This window comes from Palaemon carinicauda, chromosome 18 (assembly GCF_036898095.1).
Source record: "Palaemon carinicauda isolate YSFRI2023 chromosome 18, ASM3689809v2, whole genome shotgun sequence".
NCBI classification, from domain to species: domain Eukaryota; kingdom Metazoa; phylum Arthropoda; class Malacostraca; order Decapoda; family Palaemonidae; genus Palaemon; species Palaemon carinicauda.
In genome coordinates this window covers 34,244,343-34,264,342 of record NC_090742.1, presented here as the reverse complement: position 1 = coordinate 34,264,342, position 20,000 = coordinate 34,244,343, and the positions used below count along the sequence as shown (strand labels likewise).

The window sequence follows — 20,000 nt, the reverse complement described above, 5'->3', positions numbered from 1 at the left end:
TTGGAGCTGGATGTGGATGTTGATTTTTGTTTTGTTCTTTTAGCTGCTGTATGCTTCATCTGATGGCTTCTTACTCTGTTGATTTGAACCCTTCTGTTAGTATGGAAGTCATTGACATTAATGATAGCATTAATCTCATTTAGTCAACTGTTAATTGGATGCCGCACAATGGTAACTTGGGAGAATGGATTGTTATCCTGCCAGTTAACATTCGAGGTTCGGTTACGCACGTTGTTGAGAATGGAACTACCTAACAATATGTCTTCAAGAAATCCTAATGTTAATCTAATTACGGTACATCCTTCGTTAGCAAATAGCCTACTGTGAATAAGGACTTGCCTATCCCTGGTCTGAGCTGATCAGTATCACTTCTATTCTCTTTAATTAAATCCCAATATTACAAGTGGTTTACTCGACATGCATACATATGCGAAAGGTTTACTATGGGTGCTGTATCCGTGGTGCCCCTACGCAGTGATCTTGCTATCTGTTAGGCATGTCGACTGAGGTGCTCATTTTATAGACAGACGGTAAATATATTTTACTAGAATTTCAGGCGAAAATTCAATATGCAATTTTCATAAGTTACTTTGTGTTTTATTTATTATCGCACGATATGCAATAAAGCTATTTTAATTCTTTTATCTTATGTTTTTAAAATATGTAGATTGATAGCATATTTTCTTTATAATTAACAGTATATTGCTTTATTTTTTAGTTTTATTTTGTATTATCCAGAATATTGATAAATATATTTCTTACCAAAGAAATTACCAATAGTCTTTAATTGGCTTTGGTTACCTTGGTAGTTGTAACCCCAGATAACATTATTACTTTTTATTTCACTTTTTTTCAGGCCATTACTTATGAGAACCTAGTTAAAGTATGACCTCAAATTAATATGATTGAAGGTAAAACGACTATTGATTTACCTATCAAGCAACTTATCATATACAAAAGATATTCTTCTCTTGTGACCAATAGAAAACACTGCTAACCGTTCTATTGCAAAAACGTATTTTCAGAATTTCGTTGTTCCAGCCAATCTATCTCATCTCGAACTTCTAATTCCTAAACTAAACTGATTCATTTTTTCTGGTTTTGTGTGATACTTTTTCAGTACCTTCCTCCTTGCCCATGATTTCGCATAATCCCCAATGTATATTATTTGGGACAAATTTCGACATCTATGAACGTATGTTCATTATATCAAAGATAATCCCTACATTTAAAAGAAAAGGTCTGTAAGCGAGTGCATAGCATGGTGGAACTGGAAAAGGATTCTTCTTGCCGAGAGGAAATACAACGGATGGTGAACCCGTCCTTCGCCTTTGCTTTCAGACATATGATGGAATAGTGAAGCCTGCAGCGACATCTATTTCAAAATAAACCAATGAAAAGAGTACAGTAATCTGTACCATCGGGGCTACTACAGCACCACTCGAGGAAATCATGACTGTGTGTGTAAATTGATTAAATTATCGCCACCTCAAGATATCTTTATATACGTCTTACTGAAAATTACATGTCGTGTGACATCATTATGACTTGATTCTTATCTTGCCATTTGCTTTGCTATGCCATCGCATTTCCTTTAATTAATATGGTGTTTGATCTCTCTCTCTCTCTCTCTCTCTCTCTCTCTCTCTCTCTCTCTCTCTCTCATGGCACTCCTCTGCCCTTGCTAACGGTGATGCTGATTCCAACAGGGTCCCGACTATGAATCGGAAGAAGAAGAAGTGGACCGGTACCGACGTTTCCACGAGTATGCGGAGCAGTGGCACCTCCTGACTCACCCGAGGCAAACCTCGCCTACAACCCCGCCCACGCCGCCCATGAGGTGAGAGAATAGGAGTGAAATAGAAATTTAGATTTGCATCCATTTCTGACTAGCATAGGCATTTAAGGCTGTAGTATGAGAGGAATTGGTGTTCTAGTACATTTTTTCTGAATGAATGAAAGTACGATAGATTGAACCGATGTTACGCGAATTACTCAATTTGGCGTTTCTTGGCATCTTGGCACCAGTTATAAACTAGAATGGTCGCTATGTTTACCCTCTTACGTCACAAAACGGCCCGTTTGCTTGCTCTGTTGGGACTAAAAATATCATGGGCTTGTTTGCTATTATGACAGAAAGAATTGGAAATCTTTAAACATTTTTTTTTTACAAAACTTTGAGGGTGTTCGCTTCTTAATGACATAACGGTGAACATTTCATGTTTCTATTTGCGGTCATGAATGCATTCAGCTCCGTAAGTAAACTTTTCTTTAACTAATACTGAGCCTTACGACGAAGGTTTTTTTTTCTGAAAATAGGGTCCCTCAAATTTTATTTATTTAATAAGGGTGTTTGCATCCGTTCAGATCGTCTCTCTGTCCCTTTGCCTACTTGAAAAAGACGACGAAGACGAAGACGACGACGAAAATAACTAAGAAAACTTTCATTGTCATGTTTTATAAGCTAATTATCTTTACCTGCATAACCAACCCCCTCCTTTTATCAGTTTTATTTGCATTTGGTGTCAATATCAGTGAAAAGAAAGTTGGCCTTCTAATATCTCCCATGGGCGCAGCTAGAATTAATCGCTTGTTAGAGGAGAAGAATGATCTTGCACTTTTGCTAAATTTATTCCTTTGCAAGTAAACCACTTGGGAATACTTACACTAATGCTATTCTCCGTGGATCATCAGTAAACTTCCGGACATCTCACAGCTTGTTAATTTTCTTGAGTAACAATTAACAAACGTTATGCTAAATGCAATTGAGAGAAGACCCTTGTATCCACCCTAACTACGTCTGTTTTCCTTCCTTACCATCCGCGTAAACAACGGATTTTGTGCCGCTAACGAAATGGAATGGAAATCCACAACAATTCAGTCAACAGTTGGCCGTTAGATGCCAGGTGCTGAAAGATGCCAGAAAACGTACACGTGTGACGCCAAATTTCATGGAAGACAAGGAGTCGAACTTCGGAGACTTATTCAAACTGAGGTCTTGATAATTATGGATATCTAAGAATTGACATGGCGTGGGTGTGTGTGTGTGTGTGTGTGTGTGTGTGTGTGTGTGTGTTTTTATGACCATTTGAACAATTGTGTGCGTATGTGTGTGTGAAACGGCGTGATCCATCATGGTGAACGTTTATATATAACTTGTGTTCATTTTTTTCTTGGCGATCTATACTAATTTTGAATTTCAATGCCAACTTTATACTGTTTAGTCATGAAATGAAAGAAGAGTTTAGTGGTACTGTGTATTATTGGTGTTTTTATGCAGATGTCGTACTCAAGATATACACGATGGTTTCCACTACAAATTAAATGTTCTCTGTTTTCTTTATTGTATTTTCACTCCTTAAAAAAACAATGCACATTATTCTCTATTATGACCTACAGAAATATTTTTCATCTGTTTTCCTTAATGTAGCAACCAAATAGAATGAAGGACTTTTTATCTTTAATCTATAAAGGATTCTTTGTATATAATAACATCAAGCATTATTTAACAAAGTATTTTTAATTGTTTCTGCTTCCTTTTCTCGTGTGGAATATATCTTAACTTAGCTGTGTTTTCCATCTTGATCAATAAAGGTACTGCATATCATCTTGTGAAGATCGTAAGAAACTTGAAGCCCTCCCCTTCCCTAACTTATGTTTCATCAGTTAATTCATAATTGATTCGGCTTCAATGTCTCTGCTTGCCTCCACTGTCCTATTGCATTGGCTCTAAATATATTGATCTTCCTTACGTCTTCTTGCCTTCACTAACGAATGCATCTAATTTAAAACACACAACGCCCCCATAACGTCGGCTTGCCTTCATAGATTTAACGTTTTTTAAATTTTCATCAATCGTAACACCTGCTGACTCTCATAATTTGATTGTACATTGTCTCAGTCTGTTTGCCCACATGACGTCAATCTAGAAGATACACAGAGGTGTACCAGATTTCTTTGCAGGATGATATTAGGAATAATAGTTATGTGTATTTATATTCAGTGGAGTAGCGCGACGCTGAATTTACTCTAACTAAATTCAGCGTCACAAGAACACAGCTTCTGGTACCTTTAGCATCTTTGCGTGAGGACTTTGTATCATCCCGTATGTATAAATTGTATTTGTATATCTTGTTTACTGAGTTGAAGTTGCCTCAAATATCAATCGCTATATTAATTTAACACCAGTTAAGAAAAAGATATTTTGACTTCCATCATGAACCAATGTAGAAAAAAAAGGACTTTCATTTTTGCATACAAATACTGTTATTGTACATTGGAGTTTTGATGCAGAGTTTACCAGTAAGTTGCAGAAAGAGACCGTGGAAGGTGTCCATTGTCATAAGAAGACTCACCCTTGCTTTTTCTCAGTTGAAAATAACAGATTTTCCCGAATTACTGTTGCTGTTGCAGAGGTTGTTTTGGAAAGTCGGGTTGTGTTTAGAAAAAATGGGACTGGCGCTCATCAGACGCCAACGTGCATCATCACACGCTCTATTAAAGGGGGTTAACCTGCACCCACCTCTTGGTATGCTTAGGTTATAATAACTCATTAGACGCTTCTTTTCCTTCCTATTGATAAGTAAGATAATCAAAACCAAAAGCATGAGACTGGTGGTGGACCTCCGATGCCAGTAAATGTGGAGATTCACTGTCCATTTTATTTCATTATTATTTTGTCCACTTTTTCTTCTTCTCTTATTGCACGCAACGCAGCAGTTGATCCTAGGCTGTCTTGCCCGTCAGCTGCGAACAAAAAGAGACTTGTAAAATGATACTGGATCGATCTGTCTCAAGAGTTTGTACGATGCACTGTTTCATAGTTTATATTGATAAGCTGAGCTTCTTTTACCGTTGGCGGTACGTAGAAGTCCACATCATGCTAGAGATGAGATTTCGCGCAGTACTTCATAGTGAATAGAAAAGCATGACGTCTGTGCACAGAAATATGTACATTGTACGGATATAACTGTGTGAACATATTACTATGGATTGTCAGCATTACATGGGTTGTAGGGCTGGCGAAAGATACAAGAACAACTTCACTGAAATATTTAGGATTACTTTGAAGTGTGGCACAGAATGCCGGTTAGCTGATATATATTTATGTAATCTACATACATCCCTACACCTAATTGTATAGCTTACACCAGTACTAAGTAAAACTTTTAAAAGAATTATCAACTACTCTTTATTTAATTATCTTTACTGAATAAAGGTTCGGCAACTGATTGCTGGGGTCCTCATTGGCAAGGATTTTTATGTATTAGAGATGGTTCTGTGGAGACTATTTCTTCCAGTTTCCTCTAGTTTTTTGTGATATGCGTTGCCTAAATTCCAATTTCATATCAGTTTATTTAAATCAATGTACATCAGTAAGCAATATTTGGATGATTAAAAAGATAATGGGAAAGCTTCGTGATTCTTATAACTTGTGAGGATTTGTGTGTATAGGACAACAGTTGTTTCATGGTATAGTAGAGTAAAATAACAAGAAAAAATACTGATGAAGGACCTTTGTGAATATCAGAGCTACTCAAGCAGAAGTTCTATTCTTGAACTATTAAACTAAGCCTCAAAAGGCTTGAAGATGGTCATCAGTAAAGTTTCCTAAGAGGTAAATTGGTGAAATATTTTGATTGTTTCCATGAATTCAGCTTCTCTTGTCATTACTTCCGATTATTAAAATATTGTAGCAAAATTTGTTCGTGACAAGACTTTCGATAACCAGAAGACGAAGGAAGCTTGACAAAGACCCAATTAATTTTTGAGGCCTCCATTATGGATCTTTATTTTTATTTTTTCAAATTGAAGGTAGTGAAGTCTTTTATCATCACCTTGAAAACATGTCATAGGGTCTCGAAAACATATATAGCCAGCAATGCTCTGTTCCAAGAAGATCTCTTAGCAAACAGCTAGTTATAAAATATCTTGAGATAAAATTATTAATTAACGATTATATTTGTTTCAATATAAATTTTTGTATGTAACTATGTATCAAAATCAGTTACCTGTCTTATCTTGCCACAAAACACCCCATGTTCAATAGAATAGTTTCTTGTTTAATTCGTATCTGACTCTCCAGCCCTTTGGTATCTGTTTAAATACATTTGCAATATGTATTTTTATACATACGTGTATTTATGAATTCTGTAGCTAATGTACATATGTATGCTTTTGTATGTATGTATATTAATCCTGCCATAAATACCGAAATTCATACGTAAATATATGCTAACGTGTACATATTTTCGTGTACTGCATCGTACTTATATTTTTGAGCGAGAGCTGCCAGCGTACAGTAGATTTAGTCCAACAGCACATTTTCTATTGTTAAACATTTTATTTATGCTAAATCGAGTAAAGCAAGGTTTTGAAAGTAGCCGATGACATGATGAACTGCATTGATATTTTGTTGCTGAATGTTTTATGGTGACCGTGAAGGATTGCATATTGTGCATCATATTCCATCAACAGTCCTTTTTCTCTTATAGGTTTGGATCGAACCCCATCTGTCAGCTGGAAAGACCAGGGTTCAAAATGTCTCTTTAAGAACTTTGTCAGTGTTTGTGGTGAGATTCTGTTGCCAACTATGGGCACCAAAAATCCCTATTCCTTTACCTTGAATGTAAACAATTTTATGATAAAGGTTTGAAGTATTTTTGGAGGGGTTATATATGAGTTTTAATTTAATTTGGAAGGAAAGCTGAAATCATTCAACTTTGTATGAAGAAAGCACATATTGATTTAGTAGCTTGAAATGTTATTTTTATTTTTTGTAATTATCATTTATCAGCAGATATTACCTAAGACCAGAGGTTAGTTCAATATTGATTGATTCATTTATATAAATTTGGACATTGCAAGGATACTCCCGACAATGTTTCTGCGTTTTATAAAATATAAAATATTTCATATATTCCAAATTTTACAAATGATAAGTCACTTGTATATATATATATATATATATATATATATATATATATATATATATATATATATATATATATATATATATATATATATATATATATATATATATATATATATATATCGGTGAGAATTCATTATTTTTTAAATGTTCTGGTTCTCCTCATGTGCGTAATTTTATCAAATGATCCTAATTCCAGTAGATTTTCCAACCAAACTCATTGAACGTAGTGAATCTCTCTCTCTCTCTCTCTCTCTCTCTCTCTCTCTCTCTCTCTCTCTCTCTCTCTCTCTCTCTCTCTCTCTCTCTCTCTCTCTCTTCTTAAAACAGGACTGTATTATCCAATGGTATTTTTGATGAAGGAAATAAGCAATCAATTTCCTACAGAGTAAAAATGTGTTTTGTATATCGACTTGAAATTTATTCAAACTTAATTTGCAAAAGGCTATTCTCACGCTCCAGAAAGCTTAATTTTTACTACCTTCCTATAAATGCTTTTTGTCCCTTTTAATTTGAGGTCATTTTCCTAAAGCTTTGTTGGAGGCTGGAATACTCCATGGAAGTAAATCTTTCTTATCTATACAGACGTAAAAGAATTGTTCAAGGATGTCATGAGTTATATCTTTCTGCTTTGGTTTTTCCCAGTCGCTCATCACAAGAAGAATTTCTTCTTGGAACATTAACTCTTTGTGCTTTTCTTCCAATGCACTAAAGCTGTCTACCTCAACAACATTCTCTCTGTTCAAACTTAAGGGAAATCTGAAATATTGATTTCTTTCGAAAGTGGCGTTCATATAAGATCTGGTTTAGGATATATTTCCTATAATTTCACTAACACGAAAAGTAAATATCTGGAGATTGTCTTGGAAATTTTCTTCTAGTCTTTATTACTATAAATCCTGCTTCCTGCTCTGTCCTATCCGACTTTAAATTGTAGTTCTAGTCTTCTTAAGAGCTCTATATAATCTTGCTTTCTGCTTGCTATCAGGCTGAATATATCAGCATCTCTGCTTTTCTCTTTTGAAACGACTATTAAATGTACAGTTTCGTCTTACCACAACCCTCAAAAGAAAGCAAATCGAACTTAATGGCAGACTGCTCCTGAAATTTTTATTGTACTGTACCCTTGGAAATTGTAAATATTGACTCATTTGGATTTTAGGCCCAAATCCAAGGCTAACATAACTCGTAACCAGAGACAGAATTAACCATCGAACATTCATATTGATATGATTTCAATAAATCTTGTTCAGTAAGTATAAACAGGGACTCAGTGTGGAAATGTTCCCGAGACATTACGTTATGACAATTTAAAACAATTTCCTTTGCAGCCAATTCATATTCTACAATCATTGGTCAAGAAAACCGGCAATTTCATTCGGTATAAATGGCAGGAAAGGCAACAACTCAGATTACTACATATAACTGGGTAAAGGTGGGTGCGTTTGGTCCAGCAAGGACTCTCGCCTCAGATGCTGCTGTAAGTAACGCCACTTAGTTTGGTTGTTTGGGACTAACGAGCGAAGGTGGTGGTGTGTTAAGCTTTATATCGATTTCTGCTCTTAAACTCGTCGAGAGATCGAAGTGCACAGAAATATTATAAACACCGTTAAAATGCAGATATGGAAATTGTAGATTTTACCAGTTAGCATTTTGGGTAACTGTTGCAAGTGTTGCCAACCCTTTTAAGTGGCCCATCTAATATTATAGGGGTGACATCAAACATCTTAAAAGAAGTATTTGTATTATACAGTTAAAAATATACAATATAATAGAATAATATGTAATGTAGCAGTAGTTCACACAATGTTTTAATGGTTATTATGAAAATAATTGAAATTAATTTCAGCACTTCTCAAGTGTATTCTTTTAACTAGTTATTGTACCAACGTTTATGATTGTGGTAGAATTTTAGTATTAAGACAATAAAATTGATTTCAAGTCACACATCTTGTACTTAGTTAGCCATGTAAAAATATCCATCTAAGTAAACTAAATATTGAAGTCAGAATAAACGATGGGTACTTCGATATTGTAATCAAGGCTATAACGCTGGTTGGCAGGACTGCCAAGGAGGCTTCCTTGCTTTACCCAAGGTGCGACTGGGAAAGGAAAACCAGATTAATCCTTCTGAAGTTTTCGAAAGATGAAGACTACATACACACTTTCATTTAAGGGAGATATATCCTTATGTATGTGTTATATGGTTACAGTGAATTAGTTCAAAGTGCTGGTGTTCGTCCCTCTTATATGATTACACGTCACAGTTTCACCTTCACGTTGTACTTGTAATGGATTGTAGATACTGTACCTGGTTACACGTTCTGTAGGGTGGTTTAGTGCTTGTATGTTGGTTAAGGAAGCCTGTATTCTGTGTTAACGTTAAGTTTCATTTTTTAAAGAATAGCATGGAATTCTTCGTATATTTAAGTAAAAAAAAAAAGAAATGGATTTTCACCCATGCACTTAACACAGTAGTGCTCTTGTATTGTCAAATTCTCTCTCTCTCTCTCTCTCTCTCTCTCTCTCTCTCTCTCTCTCTCTCTCTCTCTCTCTCTCTCTCTCTCTCTCTCTCTCTCTCTAACTGTGACTTCTTAGAAGCATTCGAAAACTTGTGGGAGAGATATTTCAAAACCTGATTAGCCTTTAATAATGTATTTATTGGTTTTGGTTCCTTCACAAGAAAACAGCCACTTTAAATACGGATCCGCTTTGAAATTCAAGTTGATATGTTGAGAGAGAGAGAGAGAGAGAGAGAGAGAGAGAGAGAGAGAGAGAGAGAGAGAGAGAGAGAGAGAGAGAGCACCAATTACCTGGAAATAGCTTTTATGATTTCAGAGGTTTATAGTTGGTGCAGAAAAGTAAACAATGCAATTTTTTGCATAAATATCATTTCAGTCGAGAAATTATTTTTTTCTAGAAAACTATCTTGGTTTGAGTGGGTATCAGTTTACACACACGACATTATGTAAATATAAGATATATGTGTATATAGAAGAACACATATATATATATATATATATATATATATATATATATATATATATATATATATATATATATATGTATATAATGTGTAAAGTGTATATGTATATATATACTTAAACAGACTTCCCGTTTTCATCCCCACCTAAACTTAAGGTTTATCTGCCCTATATCATTTTTTTCAACTACTGTATTGCCATCGAAAGCTTCCTGCTTTACTGGATCCTTCTTCTCCCAATCCTCTTTCAGTCTATCATACCATATAAGCCTTAGCTTTCCTTATAATTCTCTATCTCCAACAGGCTCAACTCGCTCCTTAGTTAATCTCCAACAGGCTTTACTTCCTCCTTACTTCCTCCGTTACCCACACACACACACACACACACACACACACACACACACACACACACACACACACACACACACACACACACACACACACACACACACACCCTTACTATTACTACCTGCCCTTACAATGCCAGTCTTAAATCTCTTATAATATTGTTAATCTTTACTACAACCTCAGCATTTCTAATTTCTTCATTTGTACTTTCACGCCGTGAGATCCACAAAATCCACCTCAACATCCAATTTCCCCTCCCCCTCCCCCAGCTAATATTATTCCTTCCTTGGGATTCTTACATCATCTCTCTCTCTCTCTCTCTCTCTCTCTCTCTCTCTCTCTCTCTCTCTCTCTCTCTCTCTCTCTGTTTACTCAAAGCCACTTTCACAGTACAGTACTTTTTACCTCGGATTCTCAGCTTCCCCTTTGTTTTAAAGTTTATCCTCAGCATCTGAAATGCTCTATCTGTTTTTTTAATCTGAGCCTTTTCTAGTTTTATAGACATGTTATCCCCATCCAGTCATGGTAGATACTATAACCTCAGTTTTACCCACATTTTCCTTCAAGAGATTCCTGCCACACCCTTACCTTACAATGCAATGTTTCTTCCTGCTCTTGTGTAATCACCAAGTCGATTTACATATATCAATTCCAATAAATTTCTATTTCTAATCTCTTCATTTGCATACTGTCACAAAATACATATGGCTAAATGACTAACCCTAATGTAAACCCATTCTTCGAGCATTTCTCCCTTTTCACTGCTGGGTATTAATGCAGTTCTTTTTTCTTTATTAAGTCATTTCAACCTAGCTGTTCCATTTTCTTCAACTTTCCTGTATCTTAAACATCAAAATTCCCTTGGTATTCTATCAAATGCCTTCTCCAGGTCAATAAATGAACAGAAGATCTTTCTTTTATCTTCCAGCCTTCTTTCCTGTAACTTTTTTATTACAAAGACATCAGAAATGCTCTTTCATAAAACCGTATTAATGTTCAAAATTTTTCACATGTGCTTGTAATTTGTCATCAAGTACTGTATTTATTTAAACTTTCGGCAAATGTTAGACACCTACAATTACCTCACTCCATGGAATCTCCCTTTTCCTTAGTTATTATGAGTTTTTTTCTACTCATATTTCCTATTGTATTTCCAGTATCAGTTCTTCCTCCTCTATACCAAGTACCTACAGCATTTGAATTTGCATTTTAATGGACCTGGTGCCTTGCCTTCCTTCACTTTGCCTTTAGCATTCTTCACTTATAGATATTGCTTTTTCATCACAGGTCCCTCCACCTCTCCCAGTTTCTCTCTTTCATTTTATTGGTTTAAAGAGAGACCAAGATAACCTGTCATTTGCGTTTTTCGTCACCATTGTCGTGCAAGATATTTCCTTCTCTATCTTTGGTGATACCTGACTGACCCAGGTCTCGATGTTGCATTTTTCTTGATTTGACAATCTGTAAATATCCTTTCCGGCATCCTTTGTTCTTATGTTCTATTTAACTCATCTATAGCTCTTCGAATAACTATGTCTGTCTACCACCATCTCGGTTTATCTTTCCCCCTTCTCAATATTGAGTCTTTACACATGTCTCACCCTCCAGTCTTTAAAAGCCTTAGACTTCTGCTTCCTTTGCAACGCCATTTTTATTACCCTTTTTGAAACTCCATAGTCATTTATCTTTCCAACTGCATCTTCTGCACTTTTTGAATAAATTATTTTAATGTTATTCACAATAGTTTCTTCTCTACCAATTTCCTCTTTTTTTTTTTTTTTTTTTAATATAATCCTGCCTGTTGTTCTCTTATATACCTGTTGTATTACCCACATTGAATTCTTAAGATTCAGTTTGGTAATTCTTGGTCTCTTCTCAGGCACTTTTTTGGTTTTATACTTTTCATTGTAATATGCATCCGTATAAACATGTGTTATTTCACTTGTCTTACAAAGAATTCACCTTACAATTTAATCAAAGGATTCTGCCTTCCCTCCTAACCCTAAGGTAATCTATTTGGCTATGTATTTCACCACTATTATATGTTACTTAATGACGAATGACGATATGCCTTCACAAATTAGATGTCCCGCATGATTTTCCATTTCTTCGAATGTATGGCCTCCATGAACCTATTTATATCCATATCCTTTTCTGCCTCTGTCATTCATAAATGCTCATGTGATTTTTTTTCTCCATCCTTTATTACCCCAATTGCTGTTCCTAACTCCTCCCTAAATATTTATTTCTTTTTCTCTTAGCAACCCCTTTGAGGTAGGTATGTAAAGATTACATTAACGATATCAAATCTTAATAGTAACACTATTATGAGCCTATTTCTCACTTTTCTAAACCTCCATTTTTTTCTCCTCTCAATACTGACCATGGCTTGTGATCCATTTTTTTCCTATCTATGGTTCAAAATAGCAAAGCCTATCTCCTTCACCTACCTCTATGGTCCCTTTTTCCTTATCATCCAGTCAGTCAGTCTCTTGTACTCATAGAATATCGTCGTCTCTCTCCTCTCCAACACGTCAAGAATTTCTTTTACCATCCAAGTTAGGGAACCAACGTTCGAGGATCTTACTCTGATCTTGTACTTCTTCATTCTCTTCTTTATATACAGTCGTAAACCATGTGGTAGCCCTCATCCATTTTCACTTCAGTTTAATGGTTGCTCAAGGGACAGGTCATAGCATTGCACACTTTGTCCTACCATATATACATACAATCAGTTCAGTAGCCTCCTCTCCACACATATTAGGACTAAGGAAGACCAAGCAAGTTTCTAGTCCACTGCAGGACAAAGGCCACAGACATGTCCTTATTTATGTCTGGGGTTTGGCTGGAATGCTAAATATAAGAAGACATGAAATGAGAGAAAGAGCTAGAATGCTAAACATGAGAAGACATGAAACGAGAGAAAGGGCTGGAATGCTAAACATGAGAAGTAATGAAACGAGAGAAAGGGCTGGAATGCTAAATATAAGAAGACATGAAATGAGAGAAAGAGCTAGAATGCTAAACATGAGAAGACATGAAACGAGAGAAAGGGCTGGAATCCTAAACATAAGACGTGAAATGAGAGAAAGAGCTAGAATGCTAAACATGAGAAGACATGAAACGAAAGAAAGGGCTGGAATGCTAAACATAAGACATGAAATGAGAGAAAGAGCTGGAATGCTAAATATAAGAAGAGAGAAATTGAGAGAAAGGGTTGGAATGCTAAATATAAGACGACATGTAAGAAGAGAAAGGGCTGTAATGCTAAACATAACAAGACATGAAAAGGGAGAAAGGGCGTGAATGCTAAACGCAAGAAGAAATTATTCGAGAGAATGGACTGGAATGCTAAACATTAGAAGATATGAAACGAGAGAAAGGGCTGGAATGCTAAACATAAGAAGACATCAAATGAGAGAAAGGTCTGGAATGCTAAATATAAGAAGAGATGAAACTAGCGAAAGGGCTGGAATGCTAAACATAAGACTGGAATCGAGAAAAACGGCTGAAATGCTAAACGTAAAACAACATGTAAGGAGAGAAAGGGGTGTAATGTTAAACATAAGAAAAAAGGAATCGAGGGAAAGGGCTGGAATGCTAAACATAGAGAATACATGAAACGAGAGAAAGGGCTGGAATGTTAAAAATAAGAAGACATCAAACGAGAGAAAGGGCTGGAATGCTAAACGCAAGAAGACATGAAACGAGAGAATGGGCTGGAATGCTAAACATAAGAAGACATGCAACGAGAGAAAGGGCTGGAATGCTAAACATAAAAAGAAATTAAATGAGATAAAGGCGTGGAATGCTATGCATCAGAAGATATGAAACGAGAGAGAGGGCTGGATTGCTAAACATAAGAAGACAGGAAACGAGAGAAAGGGCTGGAATGCTAAACATAAGAAGACATGAAACAAGAGAAATGGCTGGAATGATAAACATAAGAAGATATGAAACGATAGAAAGGGCTGGAATGCTAAACATAAGAAGACATGAAACGAGAGAAAATGCTAGAATGCTAAACATAAGAAGACATAAAACTAGAGAAAGGGCTGGAATGCTAAACATAAAAAGACATGAAATTAGAGAAAGGGCTGGAATGCTAAACATAGGAAAACATGAAACTAGAGAAAGGGCTGGAATGCTAAACATAAGAAGACGTGAAACGAGAGAAAGGGCTGGAATGCTAACCATAAGAAAACATGAAATGAGAGAAAGGGCTGGAATGCTAAACGTAAGACATGAAACGAGAGAAAGAGCTGGAATGCTAAATATAAGACATGAAACGAGAGAAGGGGCTGGAATGCTAAGTATAAGAAGATGGGAAACCAGAGAAAGGACTGGAATGCTGAACATAAGAAAAAGAAATCGAGAGAAAGGGCTGTAATGCTAAACATAAGAAGACATGAAAGAAGAGAGAGCTGGAATGCTAAACTTAAGAAGACATGAACGCGAGAGAATGGGCTGTAGTGCTAAACATAAGACATGTAACGAGAGAAGGGGCTGGAATGCTAAATATAAGAAGACGGGAAACAAGAGAAAGGACTGGAATGCTAAACATAAGAAAAAGAAATCGAGGGAAAGGGCTGGAATGCTAAACATAAGATGATATATATGGAGAGAAAGGGCTGTAATGCTAAACATAAGAAGATATGATACGAGAGAATGGGCTGGAATGTAAACTTAAGAAGACATGAATGCGAGAGAATGGGCTGTAGTGCTAAACATAAGACATGAAATGAGAGAAGGGGCTGGAATGCTAAATATAAGAAGACGGGAAACAAGAGAAAGGACTGGAATGCTAAACATAAGAAAAAAGGAATCGAGGGATAAGGCTGGAATGCTAAATATAAGAAGACGGGAAACAAGAGAAAGGAATGTAATGCTAAATATAAGAAAAAAGGAATCGAGGGAAAAGGCTGGAATGCTGAACATAAGATATGTAAGGAGAGAAAGGGCTGTAATGCTAAAAATAAGAAGACATGAAAGGAGAGAAAGAGCTGGAATGCTAAACGCAAGAAGACATGAAACGAGAGAATGGGCTGGAATGCTAAACATAAGAAGACATGAAAACGAGAGAATGGGCTGGAATGCTAAACATTTGGCAGGAAATGAGAGAATTGGCAAGAATGCTAAACATAAAGACATGAAACGATAGAATGAGCTGGAATGTTATACATAAGAAGAGATGAAAGGAGAGAAAGGGCTGTAATTCTAAACATAAGAAGACATGAAACGAATGAAAGGGGTGAAATGTTCAACATGAGTAATCATGAAATGAGAGATAGGGCTGGAATGGTAAACATAAGAAGACATGAAACAAGAGAAATAGCTGGAATGCTAAACATAAGAAGACATGAAACGAGAGAAAGGGCGGGAATGCTAAACATAAGAAGACATGAAACGAGGGAATGGGCTGGAATGCTAAGCAAAAGAAGATATGAAACGAGAGAATGGGCTGGAATGCTAAACATAAGACATGAAACGAGAAAAAGGGCTGGAATGCTAAACATGAGAATACAGGAAACAAGAGAAAGAGCTAGAATACTAAACATAAAAAAATGAAACTAGAGAACGGACTGGAATGCTAAGCATAAGAAAAAAGGAATAGAGAGAAACGGCCGGAATGGTAAACATAAGATGACAGGTAAGGAGAAGAAGGGCTGTAACGCTAAACATAACACATGAAACGAGAGAAATGGCTGAAATGCTAAACAAGAAGACATGTAACTAGAGAAAGGACTGGTATGCTAAACAAGAAAAAGGGAATCGAGAGAAAGGGCTGGAATGCTAAACATAAGATGACTTGTAAGGAGAGAAAGGGCTGGAATGCTAAACGTAGGGAGACATGAAAGGAGAGAAAGGGCTGCAATGCTAAACATGAGAAAGCATGAAATGAGAGAATGGGCTTGAATACTAAACATGTAAAGACATGAAACGATAGAATGGGCTGGAATGCTAAACATAAGAAGACATGAAAGGAGAGAAAGGGCTGGAATGCTAAACATAAGAATACATGACACGAGAGAGAGGGGTGGAATGTTCAACATGAGTAGACATGAAATGAGAGAAAGGGCTGGAAAGCTGAACATAAGAAGACATGAAACGAGAAAAATGGCTGGAATGCTAAACATAAAAAGACATGAAACGAGAGAAAGGGTTGGAATGCTAAACATAAGAAGACATGAAACGAGGGAATCTGCAGGAATAATGCTAAGCAAAAGAAGACAAAATGAGAGAATGGGCTGGAGTGCTAAACATAAGACATGAAACGAGAGAAAGGGTTGTAATGCTAAACATGAGAAGACAGGAAACGAGAGAAAAGGCTGGAATGCTAAACGTAAGAAAAAAGGAAACTAAAGAGAGGGCTTGAATGCTAAACATAAGAAGACATGAACTGAGAGAATGGGCTGAAATGCTAAACATAAGTAGCCATGAAACGAGAGAAAGCTGGAATGCTAATCATAAGAAGACATGAAACGAGAGGATGGGCTGTAATGCTAAACATAAGAAGATATGAAACGAGAGAAAGGGCTGGAATGCTAAACATAAGAAGACATGAAATGAGAGAATGGTCTGTAATGCTAAACATAAGTAAATATTAAACGAGAGAATGGGCTGTAATGGTAAACATAAGATATGAAACGAGAGAAAGGGCTGGAATGCTAAACATAAGACATGAAGTGAGAGAAAGGGCTGGAATGCTAATCATAAGCCCACAACACATGAGAAAATCGAAAAATGAAGTGCATCTCAAAATTTACTGTGGGAGAACCTTGAAAGATAATCATCCATGAAGTAAGGCCACAGGTGCTTATTAAGAAGAAATCATCGAGTCTTCAACTGCTCCAACCTGTCAGTTTCCTTTGTGATCAGGAATACATTGTGCCCTTTAACCCTGTACTGCATTCTCTCTCGTACTTCAGATAGTAAGGTCCCTTCGTTCCAAGACGTCTTCCACACTTATATCCCATATTTGAATAGCTTTCCTCTCTTCTTACTTCCTTGTGCCTCTCAATTATGAGCTCCCTTCACTAATCTATTGTCGTCCAATCCTTGTGATATGATTGAACCACCTCAAAATACTCTGATCCATCATGTCATCTATTCTCGTCCTTTTACCATTCCTGTGTATCTCGACATTTTTCGCCCAATCAATGTTTTATATCAAAAAGACTATTTTTCATTTAAACACCGTCATTCTTTTTTCTTCTATTCATATTCATCATCCGTGTTTCGCTTCTATAAAGGAGAGTTGGTGTAACCATTCCTTCATACATTGAAACATTAATTTCCACAGACAAGTCAAATGTCTTGCCAATCTTTTACACACTTCATACTACATTCGTTGCTTATTCTTATTCTGGTTCTTGCCTCTTCTATCATCTCGACAGCATTCCTTATATTTACTAAAAGACGCATGCATAGATCAACCTCTTTTTCAATCTTCCACCATCCATGCTAGCGTTCATTACTCCAGCTTCGTCGTTTCTTTTTACTGTTAATACCTTAAGCCCCTTAACATTTACTCACAACTTTCACTTCTTTAAAGGTTTAAATTCTGCTCATGAATGGCAGAAGCAAGGAATAGTGACATTGCCCTGGTTAGCAGGACAATGCTATAGAGACTGACCTTATATACATATGATCAGTTCCCAAGCCCCCTCAATCCAAGCTAGGACCAGGCAATGGCTGCTGATGACTCAGCAGGTAGGCCTATAGGCTCCTCCAAACCCCAATTCTTAGCTCACAAGGTTGCTGACGCTTCAAGAGTCGATCGAGATTGAGCGGGACTCGAACCCCAGTCCGGCAAATCGCTAGACAGGGACATTTCCAATAGGTCACCACACTTCCAAACTCTCTTACCAGCTTCTTCAGTTCTATTCCCTTACCAAACAGCAACTGTTGCACAAGTCATTCTCAATTTTTTTTCCGTAAACCAGAATTTTGTCTGTATATTCGCTGTCTTTTTTCCTAACCTATCATATCGCCCCATTCATAGAGGTGTTGTCAGCCACAGAGGCGTAACATTGTCTGAGGCCCACTTCCATACCAAACCAATCTCAAGCTTAAATATATTAACATTGGTGTCATTTCTATCACGAAAACATTTAATGGTTCTCAACAACTTGTCATCTATCTCAATACCCCGATCTTATAATAAGTTTTTTCTCAAAACAATAAAAAAAAATACATTCCCTCTGGACCTACTTCCATTGTTTCTTTAATCCTATCCAACAGTTCATCCATTTTATTCTTTTATGATCTACATTTCTTTCATGTCCAATTTACTGGTCTTAATTACTTTACTGTACTTAAAATTTTTCACAATTTCATCTCCAACTCATATCCGCTTCAACTTTTTCTTCAACCAAACAATCAGATATACGTCCACCCATTTCTCTTCTCACCATTATTTATACACCAACTTGCTCTTCGGTCTGCTCTTTACTAACACTTATTCAAGTAAACTTTTTATTACCTAAAGTGAACTTATTTGCATTTTACTTTGGAAACACCCCAAAACTAGAGTGCGGGGAGCAGTCACTCTCCCCCCAGCTCCATCTCTTTGTCGATGTCTCACAGGATGTAGATACAGGAGAGGGGGTTCCCAGCCCCCTCGTCCCGTCCCTTACGAAACGCAGGAATAACGTTGGCGCTATTCTAATTGTTTTTATGCCCCCGCGGCCACAGGGGGTAGGGGTCCCCTTTTTTGTTTTTGTTTCATTTGTTGATGTCGGCTACCCCCCAAAATTGGGGGAAGTGCCTTGGTATATGTACTTTGGAAACCAAACCATGTATTTCCAACAATCAGTTTTCTTTCCAAACACATTTCCACTTAATTTTCTATTTTCAATAACTCGAGGCACTTTCCTACCAACAACTTCTCCCACTTATCTTTGCATTCAAATCTAGTGCAGCTACCATTTCATGTTTTCCAAAACCAGCCTAGTGCAAAATTAGACTTACCTAAAAGTATCCTCTTTCATACACAGTTTTTTTTTTTTTTTTTTTCTACGTCCCGATACAAGTTTCACTCTTACTCTCAAGTGTTCCCATACAATGCTTGAATTAACACAGTGTTACTCCTTCACTTATCTTCAGTCTTTCTGATACAGACACTACCTGTTCCCCTGCCCTACTCTTCCCAACTACCTTATACACAATTACACTTTGACCCCTTTCATGAACGCAATGGTTTTTGGTTTTGGTCATACTAAATACCAAAGCATCCAGCTTTCTCTTGAACAGATCACATATAAAAAAAAAAAAAAAAACTGTAAATGTGCATCACACTCACTCTTTCAAAATATTAAAAATATATTTTCTCTTATTATTTTCTTGCAATAATATTACAGAATAAGGGGTTGCAAGCCCTATGCTCTTGACTATTTGTTAACTTTCACACAACACAGAGCATTGAAAAAGCAATTATTTTCTTTTCACGGAATCCTTCAGGAGAGAAATGTGATTGTCTTTGGCCTCGGGAGAACAGGCATCTCTAGCAGTTATGGGACGTTCCCTCGTTTTCAAGGGATCCACAACCTAGGGTTTCCTATGTGATGAGGTCAAATTATGCGCACCCAATCCATTGGTAATTCCTAGGTCAAATCTCTAGTTTGCGCTACTTACTAACAAAGATAGCAGTTTTCGGTAAATAGAATGTCCTGGTGTATGTGGCTGTGAGTGGGGTCATAAGTGGTAAAATGTGTGAGAGAAAGTAAGTGGCATAAA

The 20,000-nt window shown here is 36.6% G+C and overlaps 1 protein-coding gene across 3 annotated transcripts in view; it reads left to right on the top strand.

Annotated features, from left to right (window-relative positions):
* The window catches only part of LOC137657765 (uncharacterized), a 611,991-nt gene that overhangs the window by 586,243 nt on the left and 5,748 nt on the right, over positions 1 to 20,000 (top strand). For all 3 annotated transcript variants that reach the window (XM_068392256.1, XM_068392257.1, XM_068392259.1), the window contains one exon: positions 1,710 to 1,840. In XM_068392256.1, the coding sequence (XP_068248357.1) occupies positions 1,710 to 1,840 (131 nt within the window). The remainder of the gene's footprint in view (positions 1 to 1,709; positions 1,841 to 20,000) is intronic.